The sequence below is a fragment of the Vidua chalybeata genome, chromosome 3, assembly GCF_026979565.1.
Source record: "Vidua chalybeata isolate OUT-0048 chromosome 3, bVidCha1 merged haplotype, whole genome shotgun sequence".
In the NCBI taxonomy this organism is placed as follows: domain Eukaryota; kingdom Metazoa; phylum Chordata; class Aves; order Passeriformes; family Viduidae; genus Vidua; species Vidua chalybeata.
In genome coordinates this window covers 45,027,136-45,046,670 of record NC_071532.1, presented here as the reverse complement: position 1 = coordinate 45,046,670, position 19,535 = coordinate 45,027,136, and the positions used below count along the sequence as shown (strand labels likewise).

Here is a 19,535-nt window from a genome sequence, read left to right as displayed (position 1 = left end):
ACTTCTTTTACAGCGTTACAGTTCTAGTTTTAGGAATATATATGGTTTCAATTCTATCTTTTCAAGAAGAGAACAAATGGAACATCCCTTCTGAAAAAAATATTGCAGGCATCTTTTGTTACCCTTTAAATGCTTAGATGCAAGACTATCTGCCTCTTGCCTTATCACAGTGAGCAGATATTGAAAGGTCAGTTATAAACCAGTGCTTGATGAAATCTGGTCCTACAAGTTATTCCTCTAGGAGAAAAAATATTAAGGGACAAGCATTACCTACATGCTAAAAGGGCTAACAGAAAGATAAACATAATGCATTGCTGGGGACACAAATTACAAAACCATATCAGCTCTAATTATATTCCATGGAAAGGACAGTGGCAGGGCCAACACTAATACCATTTGAAGGATCCTCTTTTCATATTTATTCCAAATTCTTAAGCTGACATCCTGCTTTGTCCAATGTTTAATTTGGTAGATGTGGAAAAGGGCTGTGTCCTTCAAGCAAATGCTGAAGTAAATGTTATGAGAGATTATTTTTTTAATATAAGAGTATTCACATTAACATCTGAGGTGATGAAACACTATGCATTTGATTATTTGTTATTGAAGGGACACAAAAAAGAGAAATCATTTCCTCTGAAGCACTCTATGTCCAAAAGACATTGTGAAATACTGTCTTTAAAAATATGAAAGTTTGGAACAATAAATATGTAACTTCTTATCCATGATATAATGTTAGACTAATGCATTTGTAGTTGACATACCAACCACTAACACAAATTAACATACAGGCAATCAGCTGATAACAATGTATAAAATGAAATATAATACAAGTGCTTTTAAAATGGCTAATCACAAAATGAGAGCAAGGAGAGAAAAAAAAAGGAATGCAGAAATTTAATGTATTAAACCAACTTGATTTTACAGATTTTTTCCCTTGGATCTAATTTTATTTAACATTGTGACCTTTTTCACCTATTCAAGACTGTGGCTGCACCTTTAAATTTGAATGTGAGAGAAGATTTTTCTTTTAACAACTTTGTTCCTTTTTTTTTCTTATTACACATCTATTTAAATTTTGAATGTGTTACTAATTTCTGAATTAAGCACTCTTATTGTTACAGTCATCATAAGTTTTAGTACTAATGGCCTTCTGCACTTCTCTGGAGTAAGTGTAGAGAATGATCCTGTACAGTGATTGAGCTTTGCACATTCGCAATCAAGTCAACAAGAAAACTGATTAGCTAAGAGTGGTAATTTTTACTGAGTACATTTCCAAGCAGTAAAAAGACTGAGTTCCTCCTACTCAATACAAAAATGTTATTGCAGACTGTTAAAATAAGTTTTAACATTCAACCTAATTTTTAATTTTTTTTTTTGCCAGAATTTTCCAGATTTGACAGTCTAATAATTCCTCAGAAGCCTGTTTTGTACAGTTTGTTTGGCAGCTACTTGTTAACAGACAAATGGTATGAGCTGGGTAGCTCACACCAATTATTTATATAATTATTTTGTTTTTAATTCAGAACCTATCATATCACAGAAAAAAAAGGGGAGGGGGGAAGCCTATGTATTTTATTACAAAGCTTTGCTTCATTTCATGTGACAAACATCCATTAATAATTTAGAATTTAATTTACTTTATTTAGGAAAACATTGCAAACATAAAAAGTTGGGATGCCTGGCAGAAATGTGCCCTGGATGGAAGTAATAATGTTAAACGTCAGTGATATAGCACTGACCATGAAAAATCAGTATTTTTCACAGTGTACATGACAGATTCTGATATACATAGCAAATGATAGACAACTATTTGAATGGGCACTCATACACTTTTTTGTAGGGTATATAAGGATATCAATTAGGCAATAATTGGTCAACAATGGGCCAATTTAACTGCGTAAGTTTTTTAAACTACGTGTAGCACATAAAAGGAAAAGAACTACGGAAAAAACACCTAAACACACACACACCAAAAAACATCAACAAGCCTCTTCAAACTTCCGCGACAGGTAAAGAACACTGCAGCAAAGTAACTCAAAGGAAACATATGTCAGATGTAAAGTGCATTCTTTTGTTCAATGAGTCTGTGATGTGTCTCTAACTGGTAACTGATCTCGTAGCACTGGACCTACAACTGGTCTTGGAACTTGCACAAACAGATCTCACATAAGAATGAAATGAGGAATGTCCATGTGATCTACAGCAGCAGAGAAAACCATAGTCAAATTCTACAAACAGCTCTAAAAGAACCTATTAAGAGATGCAGTCTATGTAATAAGGTTGTGTGCTTCAGCAGTAGTTCAGTAACAAAAAACAAAGCGCCATATAAACCTCTAAATGACATCTAAAAATAATAATGTAGTTTTCAGAGTTATAAATGTTGTATTGCAAAGCTGTGCACTCCTGGACCTTCCCAAATCTCTAAGAAGTTCAGGAACAGCACAGACCACTAGACTAAAGGGAACAAAAAGTCACCAGAAACATATGCATAACGTAAGTTCTTAACAGAAAGAAAGATAGGAAAAGAATGAGAAATGAAAACATATTTTAGGAAGAGTGCAGGAAAAATATGATAATAGTCTGTTGGGAACACACATTTCATGATTTAAAGTATAAGAGCTCTACAGATACATATTTTTTTGATACTGAAATGATTTTGTTCTCATAATCAAGGCTGTTTAAACCACAAGCACAAAACAAATGTATTTCAGCACACGTCCAGTGAGAAAGGCGTGCTGTTGTTTTCTCAGCTCCCTTTGCACCATTAGCAAACCCTCCTTCCACAGCTGTGAATTGATTCCACTTGCTGTCAGATCTCCACTGACATGCAAGATCCACTCCTCTCACTGTCACAAGGATTTCTGAGCAATTCCCACAAAAAATGTTAAAGGACAAGCTTGCCAGCAGTGCTGCCATAAAATCAGTGAGCCACCATATGCCTGTGCAGCACAGACACCGTGAGCAGGATCATTTACCCACACCATACCTTTCATGCCTCACTATCCAGAGGGCTAGCTTTTCCACACGTATCACAGCAGCTCATGTTTAAGCAGAAACCATGAAAATTAAAAATCATCTTATAGGGGAAAAGGAAAAATACAACTCTAAATTGGTATTTACTAAAAAAGTAATTTTCAAAGTCCAGAGCATTAGAAAGCACAACAAAGTCGTATTCTTAGCAACGTTGATAATCCAAATTCACCCAACCAAAGAAGAGGTTGTATTCCTCACCTGGAATACTAGCAGCTGAGTTCTAACCTTGGAAGTATGTATATCCTTAGTAATATGTGTACAGCTTCTGCCATCTTCACCAAGGACTGTAGCCATATGGAATGCCTAGCAGAATATGCCCTGACTATAAATGTAAGGAACTAATATATCAGTATAAATCATGTAAAATGTCAAAGTGAGGTAAAATAAGTGGTTTTTACAAGGACAAAATGCTGGCTTTATATTTATTTAATGAAAAAATAAGCAACAACTTGATTTTTCCCAGGCATGCATATTTCATCCAGCCTGACTTTCTACCACAATGCCTCTTCTGCACTGCAGCCTTAGGCAGTCTGAGAAGACCAACACTTGATCTTAATTAATGATGCCACATACTTTCTATAAATCTGAAAAAAAAATAAGATCCTGACTTTAAAAGACCAAAATGTCTTGCATTTTTAGGCCCAAGAGAAGATATTCATAAAATTGCTTAGCAATACCAACCAACTATTCTAGGACAGGAACTGCAGAGCATCTTTTTTAAGAAATTTTTCACACAGCAGAAGAAATATTTTAGGTTGCCAACATTTATAAACAATTGTTAAAGCTGTGAGATTCTTAACACTTTTTCTAGGCAGAACACAATGAAATATGAAGAAAAAGCAAGATACCCTTCGATTAAGCTATGTGGCAAAGGATATAAGCAAAATGTGAAAGAATCTTTGCCTGTGATCTCTAAAATCAGTGAGGAAACCTAGAAGTCATGTATTCAGGAAGAGGGACAAGGCAAGCAATGCACTTTATATTATTTTCATTTGCTTTCTGATCCCTAAGCTCGATTCTTTTCTCTGCTTTTCTGTCTTTTCCTTATTCATATGGATGTTGGGATTCTCCTGTATGCATAAAATCACAGTTTTATGAATGTCAAAAAACACCCTAAGTTCATGGATATGCCAAAAAAGGCCCTAAGTTCATGGATAAACTTATATGAATTCTGAGTATTTTCCATTAGATTGTGAACTTTTAGTCACAAATATGTGCTTTTATACTTCAGTGCTGTTTTTCCACTATCTTGTTATGAAAAATTCCTTAAAAGTAACCAAATTAAAAAACTCATGTAATTATGACAGGACTTAGTATCAAAATCCATAATCCATAAAGGTAAAAAAAAAAAAAAAAAAAAAAAAAAAAGTGATTATTTTAATTCACTTACAGCAAGGCTATATTGTTTCTTTTCCTGGATCTAATTCTTGTATCTGTCCTTGTACATTTACCATTTCCCCAGTTCCAAGACCACCAACTTGCAGGTAATAATGTTTTCCCTTAAAGGGACACAGTCAACTATTTTCATACTGATTTTTGTGCTTGTTTTTCCACTTACCCTTGCTACTTAATGTGTTCTTTTAAGCAGAAATACATATTTTTCTTACCTGTTTTGCTTCTTCTGCTTTCCCCCTTCATGGAGCATTAAGCAACTGCAAGTATGCAGTACCAAAAAATACTTGTTTGTGATCAATGTCATCACAGCTGTCAGTTCTGGAAACAGGATTTATTAGCTAACTTGTGCTCCCTCTCCTGGCTGGCTGGCTCTGCAGCAGCAGAACAAAAATACTGTAGTCATGCATAAAATGTAGCTTGTTATATCTTGTTAAGAAAAAAGCTGACAAGCAGTAATGGATTTAGAAGAAGAAAAAAACGCTGGAAGTTGGAAGGCATTTTCCCCAACAGTTTTTAAAGAAATAAATTATTTATACTTTAACTGCTTGAGAGTATCCCTTTAATTTTTTCATTTTATATAATCCCAAAATGATGAGGCTGTCATACTGAACAGATTTACTAGATTATTTAATTCATCCTTCAACCACAGCACGATTGCTGTTCATAACATATTTCCCAGTGATTAGTTCATCTACTTTAAAACATCTGTAATCTTCTTTCCCTTAGGAAACTATTTTACAGCTCTGGGAAACTATAGGAATAGGAAACTATTATACAGCACAACATCATGTCACTTAATTCCAGTACTGTAGCATGTCACAGTAATATGACAGGATGACAAAATGTAGCCCATGAAATAAACCCATTTGAGTCAAGCAGAAGCACGTTGACAGTATGGACAACATCTAGAGCTGGCAGCTTGCCATGTGATATGTATGCCAGCTAAATGAGAGGCACCTCTGCACTGCACCCAGAAAGGAGCACCTCACTCTTCTGCTCTCTTTTCATGCATTTTAATAAATGGTATTTGTTATAAATGGTATTTTATATTGTAAGCACCCCTGAAACTCAGCTGTTGGTCTTTTTTCCAGAAGAAAAATAAATACTTGAAAAGAGAAAGATTATGGAATTAAGCATAAATCAACATCAATATCCAAAGCATGGCAGCTTCTGCAAGACATACTATTGTTGAAAAAGGGCATCATCTACCTGTTTGATTATCCATGAGACTGTGGTAACTTGTCTGCCAGGAATTAAGGAGTAAAGTACACTGCTGACCTTGTAAATCTGCTTCCTGAAGGTCATGAATATTTCTGTGCTCTTGTCCACATTTACAATCACACTCTGCTGAAAGCGTAACTGTGACACTGCTCACTGCACTACTACACTGCATTCTCAACAAGAGTGCACAACTCAGCACACAAAAGTCTTTAGTCAGTAAAACAATTCTTGGATGTTTAAAGCGCTCAGGACTACAAAACCCCAATTAATTTTCTTTCCAACTCCAAATGTGATTAGTTTCATAGGCACTTAAGCTTTTTAGTTTTAAATTTTCCAGACTCTTCTCTGCATGCCCGTAACTATCTTTGTCTTGAAAAGGAAGAACAGTTAAATATGTATCAGATATACCTATGCCCAGTCCAGATTTAGAGCAGAAGCATTTGTCTAAGACTCTTTCAGAGCATAAGCCGGTAGGCAAAATCCGAGCTTGATACACACTGACTGCTTAAAAAATATCTGAAAACTTAACTAGGGGCTAACATTCCAATAACTTTTTCATACAAAACCTTGTCCTTGGCCATCTGAATGGATGTAGATACATAAATCCTATTTCTCTAGTCAGATATCTTTGAGGCTATGGAGTCAATCTTTTAAAACTCTTGAAAAATGGGTAATGTATGGATAATTACAAGGCTAAAGGGTTTTAAACAAAACCTCTAGTTGCCATGAGTTTTCTCACACCAGACTATAAATTTTAATAAGTGAGCAGAGATTTAATTCTCATGTGAAACATTGTCATCCAACAAGCAGGACATTTATTAGGAAGGGAGCCTATGGAAGGCCAGAGTTACAAGAGTTTCCTTCAGGCAACTATTTTAGGAGTCAGTAGATAAAATACAGAGAGCTGTTCAGTGATCAGAGTTTTCCCTCTTCCTCTCTGCTCTCTCCCTGTGAGGCTCAAAAATGTCTCCTCACAGGGCTACAACATTTTAGGTTCAACAGTCAGTTTGGTCTCTTTCCCTAGGCACAGCACTGAGAACATAAGACAGACTTAATGATTCTTCTGAAATGTTTAATTCTAGGTTATATCCCATACTAGATTTGTCTGATCTATGTTTTTTGGGGTTTTGGGGTGCTTTTTAAAACACAAATTGTGGCCTTGAGCAACTCCACTGCCTCTGGGAAACCATAAAAAACTAATGATTTGTGACTATCACATCACACCTCTTCAAATGCAAAACCTTCTGTATCAACAGGCACACTGAAACATACATAAAGACTGTGTATAAAAAAATATTGTGAAGACATAAAGGAGAATTTTTTTCATTGCCACCCACTCCCATTACATCTTTTACATATCATTGCCAAACCAGCAACACTGGGAAAGTCTTTGACATCACCATTTAACTGACTTTCCTACTTAATTCAGAAAACACGCAATTTAGCTGCAAATTCACTCCAATAAATATGGCAAATTTTTTTTGTGGGTTTTTTCAAAGATACACCAATACAAAGGGTAGGTTAAATTGTCTTCAAGATCTAAGAAAATTTATTCACTACATGTAAGCCACAAGATTAGATTTTCCCAAAGCTAGTTAGAAATATAATTAGCTAAAAGATTCATTTGATTCCAGAAACTTCTTAACTTTATCCTAACCAATAAATTCTGTTGCAAAACTAAATTTAATTTTGGGCTAGGTCAAGTTTCTATCAAAGTTGTAACAATTTCCCAATTTTCATTCATTTCAAAGCTCCCAATTGGTAAGGGTCTGTATTGAAAATTATTGGCTTCTGGAAAAATAAAAAATATGGGAGACATGGTATAAATTCTTGAATGCATTCTTTAATATATCAGAAATATTTCTTTTGAACATACAGTTTTTCATTCTAGAAATGAATTGTGCGTTGACTCCATAAATACAGGATTGAAATAGTGAGTTCAAAACTAATTAATGCCCTCCCCCTACCTGACAACAGAAAACCATCACTTCCAACACTTCTCATGATTCATGTTCCATCAGAAATGTTAACAGCACTTCAAAAGGCCACCTCTTACTTAGAGGTGCAGTATTATGGAAAAAAATTGATCCTGGGGAAAGCAGGGAGTTGCACAAACACAGAATTATCTTCAGTGTTTTCCTAGTAGAGAATATACATATATTCCAGTCTGCAAACAGAAGAATTGACTCACTGTCTGTCTAGACCTAAATACAGATCACAGATTTCCTAAATAGCTTACAGAGTAACACAATGGCAGCTTCATTGTAAGATACTATAATGAACAATACTGAAATGCAGCAAATATTTTGTCACATAAGCAAACCTCTATGTGATGAGGTAAAGTGCTTAATATATAAAAATCCAGATTATTTTATTTTACACAAAAGTTTTGTAAATAGAATGAATTTTGTTCCTGTAGAAGAACAAAATTTGACATATGTGGCACTGAAATGTATAATTCAAATTTTTGTCAAAAACAAGGAGAAGAAGGGCACGTACCTACAAAACAGCTGTACTTAATTTTTGCAAAAATAATGATCTTTTATGCTCAGTACAAAAACATGAAAACTCATTCTTTCCCCAAGGGGTAAATTGTCCTAAAATTTCACTGTGAAATGCTGCCACACATTTAGTAACACAAGTGAAGAGACCATTCTGTATACAAAATTCACAACCAATCACAAAAAAGAATTGAAAATCTTAAGGGAAAACTGATGTAGGAACTGTCTTGGAAAATACTAAATCAGTCTCAGGGTATACCCAATTGACTGGTTTTGGGGCTTTTTTAAAGAAACCAAAGAACCTGAGTTTTGCCTTTAATGATCCACCATGCTTTATTCTTACTCTCCCTCCCTTATAACACATTGGCGGTAACTACCAAATAATATTAGTATTCACTGGAGCAGAACAACTAAAGTAGGACTGGAACTTTGAGCCTGACTTAACTCTTCTGTTAAACACAGCTTCTGCCAGAAATACAAGATATTAGAGAAGTTATTACTAGAAGTTTACATTCTGATTTTCCTGGATAAACAAAATTATTCAATTCCCAGAACTGCAAACATTTACATGATTGCCCTAGTGAAAGTCAATATTTACATTTCCTAAAATACTGGAGCATGTTAGCTTCCTGCGTGCAATTTTCTCACCCTGAGATTTAGATAGCATACAAGAATATACCACCAAATTTTTTAATACTGCTTGTAAGCGAATCTCATACTGCTATCTAACAAGATTGCTTTAAATTATGCATTTTTGTTTTCTTTGACTGACAAACTTGCATTCACTAGCGGTTTCTTCCTGACTGTGTGTCACCATTATTTCCATTTAACTGTAAAATATCTCAGTAGATAAGTGCTATTCTAAGTGTCTGAAGTTATACTTACCTGCTGGATGCCATATGTCCAGCCTTGCCTTATACGGTCCCTTGCCCACACATTGTGAGCATTCTCTGCTAGTTTATCCACCATAGCCTCTTGAGAGGGGGTCAATTTGATAAAACTCAGATCCATGGGTGCTGGCTTATATCCACTCAACAACTGATAGCTGTTGAATAAAAACAGAACTTGCAGTTACTTGCCAGCAAGAAAAAAAGTTAAGAGAAACCACAAAAGAAAGAAGTAACATCTATGCAACATAGCTATATAAATATGACATCTGCCTTTGAACATAAAGAATAATAATGTAAATTTCATTACTGATTTGTTTCTTATTTTGATTCTGTTTCAAGCTAATTGCATCTTGATGGGATGAAGTAACTGGTAATGAAACTACATAAAATGGTCTGAACTAAAAATATTTTTAAAGTATTTTACTAATGCCACATATTCAAAGTAGTAGATTAAGATGCTTGTATCAACAATTTTAATGCTACCTCTGTGCAGATGACAATACTTATTAAATTCTATCTACTTCCTACTGAAACAAGAAAATATATTCTTCCTGTTGCATAAGGGGATGCAAAGAGACAGAGCAGGTCAAATGGCTTTCTCAAGACCAGTTTTGAAAGCCACTTTAAAATGTCATTATAATAATTCATACCTTAATTATCCTTCAAATCATAGAAGCAAATGTTTAAATTTAAGCATGACTTCAGAATAGAAAGGCAACTTCCTCACTTTTTTTAGCACTCCTAGGAATGCTACGTTTATAAAGTTATTTTTATTTATTAATTATAGAAATCTACTTTACTTATGAGCAAACCGTCAATAGAGGACATAAAGCATTAAAGGTCTTTTCCAACCTAAATGATCCCATGATTCTATTTTTCCTCCAGAATATAAAGCACTATTTTGGTTGAAACAAAAGGAGTCTGTGGAAAATAAACAACATTCTCTCATTGAAATTTTACACCCTGGGGTGTATAAAGAATAGCTAGTTTAAATAATTGCCCAATTATTTTCTAAACAATATGGCAATTTTCTTTATTTGTACTGAGAAGTAAAAACCCATAAAATTAAACAGTATTTATCCCCATTTATAGCCTAAAATGCCGCGTCTCGTCCCAACTTTGCAAGAGCAAATCTCTTGCTAGCCCTGGCTAGCTCTTTTCGGGGCGATAGGGCAGCGAGAGGCACTCCCCGCTGAACCCAGCTGGGCTTTAAAGAGTGCCTTCGTGGGTCCGAGGACACTGCTGATCCCACCGGCAAGGAAGGAAGCAACACTCTTCTGCTGGAGAAGTGCCGTGGGAGACAAGACTCATGATATCATGATCATCAAGTCTCAGTTTATTGCAACAAATTACAGAGTTTATATATGCTCGTTAATTAGCTCATGCATATTACAAAAGCCAAGCTCATGATTGGTTGCTGTGTGATTTGCGCAACTGTCTTGTTCGGTTGCTCTTGCTGTTCTTGTGGTTGATACTTTTTGGTTCTTCTCTATTTCTACATACCAAGCAGTTTCAGCATCCTGATTCTTGCAGACTCTGATTTCTACATATCCTGATTTCTACACCCAGGGTCATGCTGACCGTTGCAGCAGTCACGTAGCCCCTCATACTTTGACCAATTTTACAGTTTCATGTCCCTTGCTGTTTAACCATTCTTTTGCCAAGCTCTCTACACTTCCACTGTTTTCTTTTTGCACAACAAGGTGTGCATTCAGCATTTTCTGCAAAAGTTGTTATAGAAAGTGCTGCAGACGCCTGTCTCCCTTCAATCTCAACAGTCAGCACCGGGGTACAGCTCGCAAGTGTCATCCCACCAATACCGCTCACTGTGGTTGCTGCAGGCTGAGTGGGCCAAGACACAGGCCAATGACCTGGATCAATGACGCTAGTATCTGCACCCGTATCTAAAAGTCCTTTAAGCACAATGCTATGTCCTTGATGAATCAGGCGGCAAGATTTTTTGGGGCGGGTGTTAAGGTCTAGGGTAAGCAATGCAAGACCTCCTCTCGAACCAAATCCTTCCGGAGTTCTAGGGACCTGGGACATAGGTTCTAATCCCTTGGTCATTTGTGGGAGTGGGATCAACTGAGCAATTCTTTGACCTTTTGGTACCGTCACTGGGGGATATGACGTATGAGCGATGATCATAATTTCGCCGCAACAATCAGCATCGATGATTCCTGGTTCCACAAAGAGGCCTAATATAGCGGCTGAAGAGCGGCCAATAATGAGTCCTCCCATAGTTTGTCCGTGTATTTGTAGGGGGCCATGAATTCCCATTGGAATCTTATATGGTTTTGAGGTCAAGAGATCAGTCTCTACTGCGGCTGCCAAGTCCAAGCCGAGGCTCCCGCAGGTGGCAGGTTGGAGTTGCTGGGAGGTTTCGCTTCTGCAGCTGCCATTTGTGTCCCGGCACGGCCGCTGTTCACGCTGCTCTGGGAGATTCCCTGCTTCTTTCGGCATGCATTGGAGTTGTGGGTATTTGATTGGCATCTGCGGCACCAAACTCCTGTCGCTCCGCATTCTTTTCGAATGTGACCTAAGTTTCCACAGCGGTAGCATCTTGTTCGTGCCTCTCCAGTAGTGTTAGAACGGGGGCGTGCAGCTGTAGCTTGAAGGGGAGCAAGGGCTGCTAAAACTTGATTTTGAGAGCTTATTGCTTGTTCCCGTAACCCCTGTCCTATTTCTTGTAAAGCATTAACTATTAACGCCTGAGACTCAACTGGCACTGAAGCAGCCTTCTCTAACAATGCTTGGACGGTCCAATCCCCAGGAAAGGAAGTAATCAAATTTCTGGTTGTGGAATTGCTATTCTGCAGTACACACTGTTTGAGTAGGGCATCCTGCATATGATCGGCCACCCCTGCTTTGGACAATGCTTCCATTATCTTATCCACGAAGGTGCCAAGAGGCTCCTCTCTACCCTGTTTAATCCCCATATACATTGGGACTCCACCCGGGGTTTTGACCTTGTCTATCGCTCTTCTTGCTACTATTGTGGCTTCCCTTAATTTGTCAGGTCCTAGGGCGGCCTGTTGTTCCAGACGTACATGGGCACCCTCTCCCAGAAGCTCGGCTACAGTAAGCCCTGCTAAAGGGTCGCCCTGAGCCCTAGGTAAATTGGCGCTTCTTACCGCTTCCTCTCTCCAGCGTGCCTCAAAGAGTAAGCATTGATGCGGGGTAAAAATCAATTTGGCCATTCCCCTAACATCGGACGGTAATAAGGTATGAGCATTAAAAATAAAATCAAGCATTTGCCTAGCGGGCTCACTGGTAATACCATAGCTCCCCACAGTGGCACGCAGCTCTGTTACAATTTTCCAGTCAAGGCTCTGGACTTGCGCAGTGTACCCCCCTTGAGCATTTGGCATAAATATCACTGGAAAAGCAAGGGTTTCCTGTGCTGCCATGAAGAGCTCAGCGTCCCCCGTCTGCATACCCTCCTGTGCGATAGCAGCCCATACCTCACGTCTTTCCTTAGCCATGGCCTCCGCGAGGTCAGATTCTGCCCCAGGGACAGGCTCCTGGCCGGGAGACGGAGGATGTTGCAGGGCGGGTGCTACAGTAACGTTTTGTATGCCTGGAGGGGGACGCGGCGGTGGGGGTAAAGGGGGAGCTGACGGTAGCACTTCAATGCCACCAGTGTCTGTGGGAGGTACAGGCATTGCAGAAGCAGAGATGGGGACGGGAAAGTTTGTGAGAACCGGAGGGTTTGGCTCACTGGAGAGAAGCGAGGGTTCATATTCCTTATTTTTCTCCTGAGCTGTTCGTACCCCTTCCACCGCCCTTTTTTCTGCCTGACACATCAACAATTCGTTATGGACCACTCTCCAAAGTTTACTCAATTTCTTGCCCGGTTTATCATCATCTAACACTAATTCCCACAACTTATCCCTATATCTTCTCCATTCTGAAAGTTCATGAACAGTATGGGGGTTTACAAAAAAGCCATAAGAATGAGCATGATGCAAGAGCGAAGGGAGATCCTTATCTAAGTCAATCCCCCTAACCTGTCTTTTTCTGAGAAAAGCACGAAATAAATCATATGCTGCTTGCCTGTCCATGGTTGTGTCGGTACCGTTGCTGGCCCCTTCAAGCTTCGGCAGCATGTATCAGCTGAGCCCACCGCTGCGGTCACTCAGGGCGCGGAGCAAAAACTGGCAGCTCTGTCGCCGTCCTTCCAGCTGCAGGACCCGAACCCAACGGAGCACCTCTCCCGCCTTTGCCTCGGATCATGTCCCTGTTCGGGCGCCAGTTGTTGGAGAAGTGCCGCGGGAGACAAGACTCATGATATCATGATCATCAAGTCTCAGTTTATTGCAACAAATTACAGAGTTTATATATGCTCGTTAATTAGCTCATGCATATTACAAAAGCCAAGCTCATGATTGGTTGCTGTGTGATTTGCGCAACTGTCTTGTTCGGTTGCTCTTGCTGTTCTTGTGGTTGATACTTTTTGGTTCTTCTCTATTTCTACATACCAAGCAGTTTCAGCATCCTGATTCTTGCAGACTCTGATTTCTACATATCCTGATTTCTACACCCAGGGTCATGCTGACCGTTGCAGCAGTCACGTAGCCCCTCATACTTTGACCAATTTTACAGTTTCATGTCCCTTGCTGTTTAACCATTCTTCTGCCAAGCTCTCTACAGATAGGTCCAAGATTTATTGTGACTCTGAGGAGAGCTACAGATAGGTCCAAGATTTATTGTGACTCTGAGGAGAGCCCCAGAGCCCGACAGCACTTGAACAGGTCCCAAAAGAGACTGAGCTCTGAGGCTCGAACAGGTCCTGATATAGGGTGGGCGGGGAAACCGATCAGGCAATGGGAGAAGACATGGGAATGGCCCTCTGAGGGAAGGACAACGGGGGTATCCACTTAGGAGGGAGGAGGGGAGGGACCCCAGGCCATTGTCCAGTCACCCAGCAACCCCGGCAGAAGCTTCCAGACAGAGGGGAAGGATGGACAAGTCACCTGGGCGGGGTCAGGGGCCTGAATCAGGGTTTTTGGGATTGATGGACACACAGGTGCTGATGGGAAAACCTGGGATGCACCAAAAAGGCACAAGGGGGGATACAGAAGGATAAACCATTTTGAACATACATACAGTGGAACCTAAAAACACAACTCCACACTAAAATATTCAAATACTTTACCAATCTTAATTAATTCTCTTCTGTAACAACCATTTTAAAACACATTTAAACAAAGTATTTGTTGAAAACAATAATTTAAAACAACCAGGTATTTAAGAGAGATTGAATATATAAATAAGAGATTGAATCTTCATTCAAAATTACCACCATAAAAAGAAAAAGGTTAAGATAGAAAACAGCTATTCAAGAACATCATTCCAAAATCAGCCATCCACAGAGAAGCCCACACAGGAGTTCACTGCCCTCACAGTTACCTCTCATCAGGTTTCTGTGAAGTCACTTCAGTGAGATGAGTAAAACAAGACAGTAATGGAAACAGTGAAACATATGAAATTAGCACACTTGTCAGGTTGGCAATTACTGTGCTCTTTCCTGTCATGCTCCCCTGCACAAGCTTTTAAGAATACAGCCACAACGTTTTCCTTTCCTTTTTGCTAGCTTTTTCAATCCATTATATGCATGGCATCAAAATTCTAACTTTGTATGTATGGTATGACTTCAGGTTTCTACAGTTATGACGGTTAATGACATTAAAAAGACTCAACATTATTGGTCTTCTTATATTAGAAAGTATAACTTTTTCAGACTTGAGATTTTGCTGCAGTTTTTCAAAAGCAGGAAATTTGATTCACTTGAACAATCTTGCAAATGCACATATACTTCTCCCCAGGAAATTCAGAATGAAAATACAGAAGGCCCTAGCTATCTTTTCTTCCTTGAGAGATAAACAGTTATTTTGGGATACCAAAACTGAACAACAGTTTAGGGAGGGAACTTAAATTAATACTCTGCTTTTATTCCCATTCATTCTGGCAAAGCCACTGACCGCATCAGGGATTCTGAAATTGTAATATCAATGGTATGTAAATCTGTGCAGTGTGGTAGATATCAAAGGCCTGATGGTCCAGGTTCTTACAGCTACCTTGTAGTAAAGTATTACCTAGAAGCCTGCAGTAATCTTGCCAGAATGAGGCTCACAAAAGGAAGAAAGGCATGTTTTAGTTAAAAGTGCTGGAGGTTATTACATTGGCTTCAGGGACTGCATGTAATACAAAGGTATGGGTCAGTGAAGGATTGCAGTGAATAATGGAGACATGCAATCCCAGAGGAACAGCCGTTTCTGCACAGAACACATTCCTGTGAAGAGCAATGAGATGCAACTGGTGGCAGGAACTCAGCAACCAGCATTTACCATTCCTCAGAGTCATAACCAAGGAAACTAAATTACTGTCTTAAATTCAGGAATAACAGACCATGCAAAAGTTCTCTCCTAGTAAAACTGTGGCATTTACCTTTCTGACTTTTTACATATAGCCCACCTTCATCCCCTGGACTCAAGTGTATGTTGGGCAGTAGGGCTGTCAGATAGGCATAGGAAACTAAAGTTCCATTACCTCAACTGTGTCCAAGTTCTCAGGTCCTTTATTCCCAAACTCTGTGTGTGTATACTGGTGCTAAGAAGCCAGGGCAACTTGTCTGGGCCATGAGAGCTGGTTTCAGAGCTGTGGTAGAGGAGGCCACTATACTATACCAGGCTAAGCCCAGTCCTACCATTGCTGATGCCAACAGATCACTTGGAAAAAAGTCAGCTCTCTACACCTCAAGTCATGGCCATTTGAGAACTTTCAAAAGGATCACCTTTAAATATATGCACCACCTTAAAATACATTGGCAAATTTACTGTAAAAATTCTTTACAAAGTCTCTGTGATACACACAACACATAACTATGAATATCAGACATTACAACACAGCACAAAAAAACCTAAAATTTGCCTACCTATCAGGTGGCAAATACCTGGAAGAAAAACTGTGAATTATGGTATGTGAAAATTGCTGAAAATTTCTGAGAATTCATGCATGTACATGCATGCCCAAGAACTAATAAAACTAGCAGTGCAAATATTGAATTGTTAAAATAGAATTAACTTAATTCATACTGTCTAACAAAAAGACACATTGAATTTCAACTTACTTCTTTGGAAGTTTCATTTTTTTCACTTTTTCTTCAGCACGTTCATCAGCAATTCCAACATGACAGCCTAATGCCAGCAGGGTTCTAGGGCACAGAAATCAGAGATTAATTACTGATAATGTTTTGATATTTAGAGTTCCTACTGTTTATAGGCACACTATAGTGCCTATAAATTACACTGTAAAACAAAAGAGACCTATGGAAATAATTACAATAAAATATGTATATTATATTGTATGTATAATATATGTATATTACATATACAACATAATTTGTATATGTAATAAGCTTTCTGATAGTGTTAGGAAAATGCCGCAAGATGTTCCAAAAAATTTAGTAAAAGTATGAGTAAGATACTTCAAAATGAAACTATCATATAGTATATTTCATCTATAAGGTATCAATTTGAACACTGCCCTTGAAATATTATTTCTGCTTTATATACTTATTCATAGCACTTACATACTCATTCATACTGCTTCTAACCCACATCTTTATATGTTTTGTTACTTATACCACTGCTATAAAAAAGAAAAAAGGCATAAAATATCACTTATCCTTAGAATACGTTTTCATTCTGAAGAAGCTATTATTTAGAGATTTCAGTTGGATCTGGATTTTTTAGGACACACTACTGAACTGACAGCAGAATGCATGATAAGCATTAGGCCAAAACTGCCATCTTATTCAATCTAGATAGTGTGTCTTGTACCTACCACGAGGCTTATACCACAGAGCCACTGAACCAGCCCATTGTGGCCTGAATCTGCACAATTCAGCTCATTTCGGAAAACAAACACTATTTATATAAACTTAGAAGAGGGTCAACAGTACTAAACGGGTTTCTGATAACTTCAGACTTCTTGCTTTCCTTATAGCCACACTGTTTAGCAGCATAAATTTTAAATATCATCTCTAGAATTTGATCTGTAAATTATTAATTATTTGTTCCTGCTTCTATATTCAATGTTGGCTTATAATCTTTCTTTAGTCTAGGTACATTAATAAAATATTGACATTGAAATTAATAGAACTCCTAGACAAAAGTCAGAGAGTTAACTTTGGAGTCAGATGAGAATTTTTTCAAAATCTGAGGGTGATAACCGTATCTTTGAAAGAAACTGATTACAAAAGAAATCACAGGTGTAAATACCTTGGACTCTGTTCCAAATTTTCCTGAAGTGGAAGAAAGGTGTCAAACAAGGTTTTTATTTGTTCTTGCCACTAGCTAAAATTATATTTTCTAGTCATGCTTCAACTATATTTACTGCTCTTGAACTGACTGGGGGAAAAAAAAAAGAGCATAAATACTCTTCTAACATTATTTCTTTTGGCAGACGAATTGTCTGTTTCAAGGAGATTCTTACAGCATATTTTTAGTGCTAGCTACATGAAGTAAGTCCTACTTCTATGGACTGTGAACCCTGTTCAAAAAAATTCGACAGTAAAATCAGAAATGAGGAAACTAATATCCAGTGGCCCCTTCCTGCATAACACACTATCTGCTAAGAATACTCCATGCAGCTAAATTTCAACTGGCATAAATAGTACATTATTCCTATGCAGCTATCACCAGCATAAGTAGGAGAACATATCTAATAGTGAAATGCAGCACAGAGGAGCTAAACTCTGGTAACCCTAATTTTCCTGTAAAGTAAGCCAGGAATTATCTCTACCCAAACAAAACAAATACAAATAAGAGTACGACAGGAGGATAAAATGACAGACTGTACTGGCAGAATCTGAAATACCATTAAAGTACTTCAAGCCTAAGCAAGAAAATGAAAAGTGGCTGAATGTAGCTCTCATCGTCACAATGGAGATGTAATTATCACACAAGACTGAGTAAATACACAGAAATGGGAAAGTCAGTCACAAAATAATAAGCAAGGACAACCAGAAAAATATGCAAGACCAAACTATAAAACATATATATAAGCATGTGCAGAAACAGTATTAGCAAGCATATTTTAATCCCATGACATTTTCAGAGGCAACTCATTCCTGCATCTTGACATTTCATACAGTATGTAATTTTTATAGCTCATAAAAGTATTCAATCTTACTTAAAATATACAAAGATCCCAGTATATGGAAAAGAAATGTTGTATCAGATAATATGACTTAGATATTCCTTGGTTTCTACCTCTATCGTCTGGCAGCAAAACTGGCCACAAACCACGAAGGAAAACACAATTACAGTCAGTATTATTCTACATGTTTTGCAACTATTTCAAGTATGCAATTTGATGCAAATTGTAAAGAAAATTATTAGAAGTTTTAAAATAACATTTTCTTTCCTTTTCCCTCTTATCAAGATTGACAGCTAGTAGACTAGACACATCTCATAAAGAAATAATCAAGATAGGTTATAATTCAAGTCATCATCTAAGGATCACCTAGAACTGATTAGTGCACTGATTTTTCCACATTTTCAAGCATGTAGAAACAAACTGAGCAAGAGGCCCCTAATCCCTGCACAACAGATGTCTACATGATAAATACAACTCAATACTACAAACTTAGAACTTCATTTATCAGAAAACAAGGACTAATACAAGGAAGTAAGGAAGACTTAGTTCAGTAAGCATACAAATTTTAAAAGACATAGACGGACTGAATGCTTTATATTTTGGATATTATCCATTTAATGGGAAGACTCTTTCTTGAGTAAGAAATAAAATTAATTTTAAAAAGAGTAATCTGTAACGTGTATATTTATAAAACAAAAACTTGTGGATTTTTTACAGGGTTAGATTAGAAAAGCACTGGATACTGAACCAGTAATCATCTAAGGACTCATTACATTTGTTCAGTATTTAGTGGAACATTAGCAGTGTGCATTTAATTATGAGAGCATGATTTTTCTGCTGTTTGAGCCATATTATATAGAGTATTCTAGGAAAAGATCCAACCGTAGCAAAAGTTAATGACATCATCTTTTGTAGTTTCATTAAATAGAAAGGAAGAATCTATTTTGAATCCTTAGCACATTGCTGTGCTGATGGGAAATGCTCAAAAAACTTTCCTTTTAATTCTAATATCTACCTGTAGAAAATTTGAACTTATTTTCTTGCTTCCAGTTCAATTTCTCTCTGAATGTTTTACCTCAAAATAATGGCAAACTATCCCTCCAGAAACCATTTAGCACTTAGAGTCATAAATATGACCCTATTTATGACTTAGGGTCATAAATATGACCCTACATAAATATGACCCTAAGTACTAAGTTTCACACTGAGTAACTTATTTACTCTGGGAATGGTAGATCAGTATATAGTGCAAAGAAGCTGGCCTGAAAAGAAATCTGCAAGAAGTTTTAGAAGGAGTCTTCTACATAGCTTTCTACTATGAGGATATAAA

At 37.6% G+C, this 19,535-nt stretch overlaps 1 protein-coding gene across 1 annotated transcript in view; it reads right to left on the bottom strand.

Moving 5' to 3' along the window:
* Window positions 1-19,535, bottom strand: part of RYR2 (ryanodine receptor 2) — a 386,078-nt gene that overhangs the window by 144,654 nt on the left and 221,889 nt on the right. Inside the window, exons 25-26 of the mRNA XM_053937433.1 lie at window positions 16,173-16,256; window positions 9,036-9,195 (exon numbers count right to left, since the gene is read on the bottom strand). Of these exons, the coding sequence (XP_053793408.1) occupies window positions 9,036-9,195; window positions 16,173-16,256 (244 nt within the window). The remainder of the gene's footprint in view (window positions 1-9,035; window positions 9,196-16,172; window positions 16,257-19,535) is intronic.